Source organism: Eleutherodactylus coqui, chromosome 5 (assembly GCF_035609145.1).
Source record: "Eleutherodactylus coqui strain aEleCoq1 chromosome 5, aEleCoq1.hap1, whole genome shotgun sequence".
Classification (NCBI taxonomy): domain Eukaryota; kingdom Metazoa; phylum Chordata; class Amphibia; order Anura; family Eleutherodactylidae; genus Eleutherodactylus; species Eleutherodactylus coqui.
The window spans coordinates 97,213,083-97,223,578 of NC_089841.1; the positions used below are offsets into that span (position 1 = coordinate 97,213,083).

General features: G+C 44.6%; 1 protein-coding gene across 1 annotated transcript; it reads right to left on the reverse strand.

The window, feature by feature from the left end:
- Positions 1-1,067: 1,067 nt before the first annotated feature.
- Positions 1,068-10,265, reverse strand: AK6 (adenylate kinase 6). The gene is made up of 5 exons (XM_066602934.1): positions 10,147-10,265; positions 7,142-7,234; positions 3,264-3,322; positions 2,168-2,313; positions 1,068-1,510 (listed from the first exon to the last, which is right to left on the reverse strand). The coding sequence occupies exons 1-5, from the start codon at positions 10,172-10,174 to the stop codon at positions 1,321-1,323; spliced, it is 516 nt and encodes a 171-aa protein (XP_066459031.1). The 5' UTR covers positions 10,175-10,265; the 3' UTR covers positions 1,068-1,320.
- Between the last annotated feature and the right edge of the window lie 231 nt (positions 10,266-10,496).

Here is a 10,496-nt window from a genome sequence, read left to right on the forward strand (position 1 = left end):
TTAATAGGTTGCTGGTCTGTATAGTGCACTAGATGTATCAGAATAGTCTGCCACTTTGTATCCATTCTGTGTGGAATTATACACCAAGCAGCCACCCCCTCTATATTAGGAGGCAGTGTGAGTGGCTGTCTCATCGGTGTCCCTCACAGGTGCAATTGGCTCCCTCATTTGGTAGTCTGCTACCTGCATGGTGAGAGGATGCAGCTATATGCACTCCTTAGTCAGTAAGTATATGGCTGTTTTCTGTGATTGCTTTTATATTTCCCCTACTGTGATGTAACAACAAGAGTGAGGAGTAACAACGACCCCAGACATACGGCCAATACTATTAAGAACCATCTGCAGTGTAAAGATATAGAAGGAGTGCTGGAAGTGATGATTGTGGCCCCAGAGAGCTCAGATCTCAACATTATACAGTCTCTCTGGGATAACTTAAGAGACAGTCTACGGAACAGCGCACTGCAAGCCACAGTCAATTCCACAGCCTAGCTGCTGATTTTGATGCATTGAATTAAAAATGACTTCTAACCTGCCCACAATTCCACATCAATATCCTCAGATTTTGGTACGGAATTCCACAGTTGTGGATTTGGCAGCAAAATCCCATCCCATATGAAAGGTCTCTTAAGAAACAGAAGGATTTGAGCGAGCTTACAGCCACAGATGATTTGTGGTTAGTTCTCCCAGATGCTTAAAACAATCTCTGTGCTGAGTTCCTTCAAAAACTGTGTGCAAGTATACATAGAAGAATTGATGCGGTTTTGAATATAAAAAGTGTGGTCACACCAAATATTGATTTGATTGAGATTTATCTTTTGTTCATTCACTTTGCATTTTGTTAGTTGAGAAAATAAACTATTAACACTTCTTCTTATGAAAGCATTCTTACGTTGCAGCATTTTTTCCACACCTACCTAAAATTATTGTACATATTATTTATATTCTTAAAGGGACACTCCAAGCAATGGCCACTTCTGTGTTAGAGCCTGAGAGGACCCTCCTGTACTTGCAATCCCCTCTTAGGTCAGCACTAGGCATAACACTATGTACAACCCCTAACTCGAGGGTGCCTTAAAAATACAAAGTTTACCAGATGTCTGTCAAATGCACAAAACTGATGCCCAGATGTATCAGGGTGGATTCACACCACGTCTTTCTATGGGAACCAAAAAATCTGCAATAATTAGAACAATTTACAGTATGTACATTGGGTCCTACTCATATGTTTTCTGCTAAAGCAATGAATGCTGAAACGCGCATCAGTATATGTTCTGGGGTAAAAGGAATCGCATACAGTAAAAAGCAGTCCAGTGTCACAATTCAGTTATTATCCTTTATCCATTGCTGTATCCATTGGGCAATCTGATCAAGGTTTTTCTCCAGATCCTCTGGAGTGTTACTGGGCAGCTGATGAACGATTTCATGTCGATACGACTCAACAGCCTCTTCATAGATGGTCTGGAAAATCTCACACTGAATGTTTTCTTGAAGCTTTTTCTGCTTGTAACCCCTAAACAAAAACAAAAAAGAAAAAAGAAAGTGAATTTTCAAGCGACACATTCATAGACGTGAACTTAATAGGACAGATGTATATGATCTTTACTTCAAATGGCAGCAAGCATGAGTGTATTTGTGAGTAGGTGGAAGTAATGCAGGACCGTCATCTAACAGGAGAACATGGACTGCAACTGCTAAGAATCAAGAACCTAGAGGCCCCTGTTCTATCAAAAGGTAAGGGTCCCATAACGGGCATTTATTCACTGCATGTGCCGGAAATGTTTAAAGCGCAACTGAACTTTCAATAAACTTTTGTCATAGGAACGTGTCAAAAGTTGTGATCAGTGGGGGGCCGAGTACTGAATTCTCCACCAATTGCTAGAACAAAGGCAGAAGCTCTTATCCAAGCGCTCTTTGCGCATTAGCCAGAATGGACCCAATAGAAATTCTATTGAGCCGGTCTTTAGCTTGTGAGCAAAGGCAGCGCTTCTGCTGCTTGTTTCTAATGATCGTGGGGAGGTGGTGTCTCAGCACCTGGACACTGATCAAACCTTCTAACATATCCCCATGACAGATCAAAAGATTGTTTCAAGTAGTGTTACACTTTAAAATGGGAATCCCCCTTTAGCATCACTGTTTTCTACGCAGCTTAGCATTTTGACATATTTACCTGCTCTCCAGTCTTTCATATAACAGCGAATTGTCTGTTCTCAGAACAAATACTATGTGGAACCATCTTTCTGGGAAAAAGTCACAGCCGTGATAGTCTACAATGACCCCTCCTTCACTCATTCTGTCCTCCAGCTCATCAATCACCTGCAAGAAATGGAATAGCTGAAATTGGGGAAAACCCCAAAACAATCTACTTATATACAGTTATACACTACACCCACGTTACCTTACCATGTGTATTTGTATTACACACTTTAGTATAAATTGGGAACTACCGACATATTTGACTGGACGACAACTTATAAGGGTTCTCCGGAACCTTTCCTACTGATGACCTACCTTCAGGATAGTTTATCAACAGTTGATTGGCTGGGGTCCATTGCTGAGGATCTCTGGGTTCGCTGTCAGCATGGAAAGCCCTGGAAGCAGATAGTGCTGTCAACATTGTAAGTTTGTACTGCACGATCTGCTTCCAGTGCTTTCCGCACTGACAGTGGGCCTGAAGGATCAGCCGATTGGCAGAGATCCTGAGCGATGGATCCCTGATGATCAACTATTGATGTCCCATCCTGAGAATAGGTCATTAATAGTAATAGTCTGGGAGAATCCCTTAAAGAGATCATCCAGAATTAGAAAAACATAGCTGCTTTCATGTAGAAACACAGAAGTCCACAGGTTATATCTGCAATACCACCAACAACCTGCAGGCAGATACGTTTCCATTTCTAGAAAAAGGCAGCCATATTTTTCTAATCCTAGATGACCCCTTTACCCACTATGATAGAAATGGCAACTTTTAGCCAGCGCCATAATAAGCAAGGAACAAAGCATGCTCCTTCCAAAAAAAGCTCATCGTGGAGACATTTACATACTTAATATATCTCTCTCTAAACCTGTGCTGAAGGCCTTTAAACCCTCCCCCCCCCCCATGCTTTCATACTCATCAGACCAATAACAGACATGTTTGTTGCTACAACAGTGAATTGTAATCAAAGGGATTTTCTGAAATTATTGCTACACCAAGTCAAGAAATTAGGTGGTTTTCCAGATGGAAGGAATGAGATTTCTGTGTATAACAAACTAATACAACTTACTCGGTCTTCATCGAGAACGGGACACTCATACTCGTTATCAAAACCTTCATACAAGTTGCCTACAAAAGCAGATAAACAAAATGTTTTTTGGATTAGATCTATTGTTTGCCTTCAAACGTTTTCTCCACGATATTTAACTATTTTATTTATAGCAGAGGTAAAAGTGTGTAAATCAGGATACGCTTTGTGGGAGTAATTAGTTAATATGGTGCATTAGTGCTAATGCCCACGGCCAGATTTCCGACGTGCAAAACGCGGCGGAAATCCGCTGCGTTTCACCACAGCTATTAGATTCTATTGAACCTAATAGCTCAATGTACATGCTGCGGAATTCCGCTGGGTGAAATAACCCAAGGCATGTCCTATTTGCCGCGGGAATACGCGCGGATGGCTTCCATTGTAGTCAATGGAAGCCGCCCATCATGCTATACTTCCGCTGTAGCACAGCGGAAGTATAGTGTGAATGTGCACCGACAGTGTCATGCGAGTATGGGGTGTCTGGGGGGGTGGCGTCGTTACGAACTCCACTGCGGTATTCCACTTGCAGAGCCTGTCACGGCCAGGGGCATGAGGCCTTATGTTGTACTGATGATGAGTAACGGTCTGTATTATGTCTCGAACTATATCATAACTCTGCAGTTATCACTAGCCGCTTTTCTATGTGCTCCTCAGCATTGCTTTTTGGGGTCAGGAACGCTATCTTTTCTCCTTAGGGAGAGCACCTAGAAGGTGAGTGAGTAGACTCATGCTCCTCTGGGTAATATGCAAATAAGGGAGATGGAACGGTTTTGACTAGGTTACTGTACAGAGCCTAGTGGAAAGACAAGCCTTCACAAAATGCAAATCACCAGAGCAAACTATACCGACCGTGAAGAAGCAGGGAATAATGGAAGATTTGCATTCTGGATGCAAGCGAGATGTAATTCAACAGCCTTATAAACCTCCTGATCAACAAAGTAACAGCAAGTGACAGCTAGTTAACTAAAAGTTGGATCTGCATAAGGAGAGCTGACAGAGTCGCTTTAAAGAAAGTCTATCAGTCAAATATGTGTCCTAAACTAAGTAGCTGCTATGAAGAGAAGCAAGTATGATGAATAGAGATGAGCGAACGTACTCGGTAAAGCACTACTCGTCCGAGTAATGTGCTTTATCCGAGTACCTCCCCGCTCGTCCTGAAAGATTCGGGGAGCGCCGCTGCTGACAGGTGAGTTGCGGCGGGGAGCAGGGGAGAGCGGGCGGGAGAGAAGGAGAGAGAGATCTCCCCTCCGTTCCTCCCCGCTCTCCCCTGCAGCCCCCTGCTCCGCGGCGGCACCCGAATCTTTCAGGACGAGCAGAGAGGTACTCGGATAAAGCACATTACTCAGACGAGTAGTGCTTTACCGAGTACGTTCGCTCATCTCTAATGATGAACCTAGTGGAGTGTCAAGGGGAAGGCCCCTGGGTTACTCAGCGGTAACAGTCCAGGGCATTACAAGCTGCAAGTAGTTTCATTTATGATGCGGTACTTTTTTTTTCTGCGACAGGCTGTAGCTGATGTACATACAGCCACAGGTAAATGCCGCTATCTCCGTCATGCCTACTTTATCAGGGATACAATGGAGCGTCTCTTTATAGCGGCTAACTAGTTTGGGCAATTACTTTACTTGGCTGACAGACTTTCTTTAAAGTGTATATGAGTTTTCAAAAAAAACAAAAGCAAAAAAACTTCAGAAGCCCAGGTCTCCATTGGCTGCTGAATTGCTTCTATTTGCACCCTGTTTGAGCATTAAATCAATTTTGCATGTAGATTTTCCTATTTTTCTGCTGTCCTGCTGTTTGCAATCCACTCACAGGTGGGGGATGTCCCAAGTCAGCCATTCTACCAGTACTGTACTGGTCGGGACTTCCTCTCTCCCACTTTTCATGCTTGCCTGTTCCAATCAGCTGTAAGGCAGCATCTGAACGTCAACCCTTCTGCTACATGTAGTAACTAACAGTGTCCCCATATCCCTGTTACTACAGAAGTCAAATGCATAACAACAGGCAGTGGATTGCAAAAGTGCAGGAAGGAAGACCCCTTGTGGCAGCCACTCCAAACTTGATTTTCAGTGGTAAAACAGAAAACAAAAATTCAAGTATACAACAAGATTGATGATAGGTAGGGATGAGCGAGTATACTCGCTAAGGCACTACTCGTTCGAGTAATGTGCCTTAGACGAGTATCTCCCTGCTCATCCTTAAAGATTCGGGGACCGCTGCGGAGAGGAACGGAGGGGAGATCTCTCTCTCCCGCCCGCTCTCCCCTGCTCCCCGCCACAACTCACCTGTCAGCTGCGGCGGCTCCCGAATCTTCAGGGACGAGCAGGGAGATACTCGTCTAAAGCACATTACTCGAGCTAGTAGTGCTTTAGCGATTATACTCGCTCATCCTTAATGATAGGCTGTCAGATGAGCACAAGTTGTGTGAAATGTTAGTGCCCATATAAAGCTATAATCCACAGAATATATGAGGGGCTGCTCATAAGCCCTTAGCTGTGCAATCTTCATTTGTTCAGACGTCAATGAAAGTTCTATCATTTTAAAGTGCAATCTTTGCAGGCAAATTCTGACACGATCTCAAGTGCCATTCTTATGTCATGCAGGTTTGAAGACATAAAGGCAAAGTCTGCAGCAGATTTCATTGCAAAGGAGAGTACAGCAGTGATAAAGTTCCTGTTTCGGAAAGTGATTTTGGCCAAAGACACTGAACTGGACATGGTACAAACCTTGGGTGACAAGTGCCCTTCATACAAAAATTGGGTTGTCAAATTAAAAACCAGCAACTTAACCATTAACCACAAAGACTACTCCAGGAGACCTCAATGGGGACCATTCCACAAACCATAGAGGTCATTCATGACACAATTCTGGAAGACCGGCACATTTCTGCTAAGACGATAGCCGAGGCTCTGACTATTCCCAGAGAAAGAGTTGGGTTCATAATTCACGATCATCTGGACATGAATGTGTCTGCCAAGTGGGAAATGTTTATCAGCAGTTCACAAGTGTGACTAACATTCAGCAGCATTTTTGGCAACAAGGCGATGCTTTCCCATCTTCACTGTTGACAATGGATGAGATGTGGGTTTTTATGTATGATCCTGAGTCAAAAAAATAGAGACACAGTGGTTCTCTGCATGCAAAATAGTTCTGAGTGCAGAATTCGTCATTCAAGGTGATGGTGTCTGTCTTCTGGAATGCAAGCATCATAACATTTTCTTGGCAGACTGTTTTTGCGCGGTGGTTTGCCTTCTTTTACCCCCTTCCCGTAAGCTGGGTACTCATTTTACCAATGGAAGGATAAGTCAACCTTGAGCCGGCTACCTGAACTACGTGGGGATTGAACCTGCAACCTCCAAGTCATGAGCGAGAGCTTAGGACTGCATTTCTGCTGCCTTAACACTCTGCACAATTGAGCAATTTGCTGCTCAATCAAAGGCATTCTGCATGCTTGAAGACGTTGCAACCCCGTCTTCAGAAGTGCATCGATATTTAAGGGGACTCTGCAGAGTAACTGAAATGTCATTGCTCTATGTCAAATTATTTTGTGGTCAACGCCAAAGTCTTATCAGCACCCCCTTGCATTCATGCAAAAAGCAGTTTAAATCCTGCCAGGGGTTATAGTGCAAACCTTCTTCCCCACCCACAGTGACTGACATCTCTCCCTATGTACAGGAAAAGCCATCACTAGCAGTGTGGACGGGGGAAGAAGGACTCACAGGCTTTCTCTAGGTGTCTGTACTTTCCCTATAGGCATGATATGGAAATACTAATTAAACATTTAAATTAGACTATTTATAATAGCACACCAATAATAATTCTCCAGTCCCAACATCCTTACACCGAGTCCTAAAACTTACCATCTTTTGCCAAATCTCCAACGTTGACAAACTCGAGTCCAGTTCTCTCTGCCAGCTCTTTACCCAGGGTGGTCTTGCCAACACCGGGAGTACCTGATAAAGTGATAAGAACCAATCGTATGTTATCAGACAGCGTAATATACAACACTGAGTACGAAGAGAAGGTTTTAAAGGAGATCTACCAGAAAATGTCATAAAGGTATAATTCCTATGTATCGCTATGCTGGGATACGATCAATGTCCAAAGGCGAGAATGCAATGCTTTCTCCCTGCTGCACTAGTATGAACGCCCTCACCACCTAGATCCATGTCACTAATATACACATGTATTGGCCTCTCCAAGCCCGGCTGGCTGCAGAGAATGACTGAGATTGGGATTTGGATATATAGAAGGTCTCAACCCCTCCTGCTGCTGTTCTCACAACCTGCCAGTAGAGCGGCGTCAGGCTTTCGTTGGGATGAGCGCCCATCCTCAGCAAGTCAGGCTGTTTACACTCTATAGCAGAATGAACAATGGATAGTTGGACCATCATTCAATGACTCCCATAGACTAAAGCGTACCTAACTTTTCAGACAACTCATGCCCATGTGTTTCATTAATTTTGTAATATTCATTAATTTTTTTTAGTTTTCCCACTGAAATATCAAGGCCGACGTGCAGCCCCTCTGCAATCCACTGCTTGTCATTAGGCATTGAGCTTCTCTAGCAACTAGGACATATCTTAGCTGTAGGGGAGGGGTTGTCTCCCCAGGGTCAGCTTCCTGTACTCACACTGCTCTCAGATCTGCAGTCAGTGTGTACACAATCTCTGCCTCTCTCGATCTTATATGTACCTAACCACCTATGTGCAGTTATCTTCAATCTGTGGGCATTAAATGTCTCTCCACAACATGTACAGCGCATATATCTCTACCTCAGTAAGAATGATGCTGCTATGCCCAGAGCACACACATATCATGCCTACAACAAAGGTAAGTGCATATAGCAGGGTAGGCAAGTCTAACATCAGAAGAGGCAGAGATTGTGTACACGCTGACTGCAGGTCTGTGAGCAGTGTGAGTGCAGGAAGATGAGCCAATGGAGACAGCCCCTCACCCATAGTTTAGAAATGCCCTAAGGTTGTAGTTGCTAGAGAAGCTGAATGCCTATTGACAAGCAGTGGATTGCACAGGGGCTGCACTTCAAATTAGGTTTTCAGTGGTAAAACAAAACAATTTTTAATGGAAGTATATTACAAGATTGATGAGACACACACAGGCTATTAGATGAGTATAGCTTGTCTGAAGCGTTAATTACACATTAGGCTAATTTCACACCAGCGAACCGTGAAACTCGACCCAATACCACGCTCGGAAATGTGTGCTGTCCATGCGGATGGGAGGCGGTTTTATGTAAAAAATGCCTTGCATCACTTCAGGGAAGTAGCGATCCCGCGGCTGAAAGAATCGGCAAGCGTTTCCCATTGTTTTCAGTGGTAAGCCCCACATCGCACTCGCGTGCACCTCGAACGCCGTGCACTGATTTTAGCGGACCCATTGAAAACAATTAACAAGGCGTTCTGAGAGAACGCCCAAAGAGAGGGCACGCCGCGATGCCATGTGGCAAAAAGGAAAAAGTATATATAAAATCACTCATCTATGTTAGCCACAAAAGAATGGGGTTCGTATTTGTGCGAGAGCTCTGTGTTTAGCAACGCACAAATCTCTTGCGATTTTCTCGGCCGACCTCTGGGCGGAGGCTCCACTGCAGATCCAGCTCAAAATACCAGAAGGAAATCCGCTGCATGTAGCAGGTTTACTTCTGGCTAAAAGCCGGGCAGGTGGGACGGAGCCGCTCTACTGCAGGGATACCCCCTTTAGAGCCAGAAAGCGAACCTCGGATAAAGGCCTGTTTACACGCAAAGACAAGCTTTCAAATAATTGACGGTTTTAGCAATCGTTTTGCTGATGTCCATTAGTATTTTATTAGCTTAATTTGCATGTAAAAGGGCCTCCGAGAGCTGTTTGCAGAGCACAGATTATGGGTTAGGCTTTGCTCACAGCCGCATTGTTCTGGCACGGGCTGTCAGCAGAATACGATGTAATCCCCCGTCACCCGCTGAGAACACAGCGTGCGGTGCCTGTTATTCCTCGCCGGCTGAATGATGGATTTTAAGCTCACCTTAAAATCATTGTTCAGCCGAAAAATGAATGCTGGCCATGTTCACACGCAACAATTATCGCTTATATACCAGTTACAACAAATTTTGAGTGATAATCGTTGCGTGTAAACGGGCCTTTAGAGAAACACGCCTTAGGCCACTCGCACACATGCGTTCACGAAACGCCGCTTCTGAAACAATGGCGTTTTACCGAGATTTCAAGCAGAGTTTAAAAAAGCATGTTGCAGCTTTACCGCATCCCATAACTGTGAGGTGTGTTAAAAAGCGAGAAAACGTGCAAAAATAGACAGCGCTCAAAAATTAATGGGAACGCTGGACCACAGTTAGTGCGGTGCTTGAAACACCACGCCAATCACAGTAAAAAGCGGGCTGCGTGAGAGCGGCCGTACACCATAGCAAACTTCTATTCTGCCTAGTATAACGCCAGACGGCAGGACAGAAACCCCACAGCCCCAATTGCAGTGAATGAGGACGCATGGAGCGTGGTTGGCGCCTGTCTGGTATTTTTGTTGTTCATCTTCTATGACAGAACTGAACAAGGAAAACTACGAGTGCGAGCGAACAGCGCCTAATAACGCCGTCCGTCTGCATTTCAGGTGGGAAAACCATAGGGGTATATTTACGAAAGTGTCTTAGTGACCCGTAGCAACCAATCACAGTGCTGCTTTCATTTTCCCGCAGCATAATTCACGATAAAAGCTGCGCTGTGATTGGTTGCTCGAGGAACTAAGGCAGTTTTTCTTTAAGACAGTTTCCCCCATAGTCTGATGTTCTTCCAATCATATCCAGCAGACTGGCCGGAGCCTGTAACTACAGTGTAACACAGGAGTGCTCGCTACTCACCGGTCAGCAGCACGTTGGGGCGCCTCATGGTCACACCGTGTCTCCCCGGTCACGTGCAGTACAGCAGGCACACGCTGTCCCCCACACACCGGAGGCACGCACATGCGGGAGGCGTGGCCATATGACGTCATAGCTCAATCCACATCATCGGGCTCTATAGTAATAAAACGCTTCAAATTAGAGAGGAACAAACGTGTAATTATAGTATCGTGACATTTACGATATATTTCATAATACTGAAGCAAATTGTTAATTCAAATATTTGACCATATCAAAGATGGCGGCGGAGGCTTCACCTCACTAAGCCGTCAGCGTCCTCCCTCAACTTGCCGGCTACGTCAGTGTGCGCC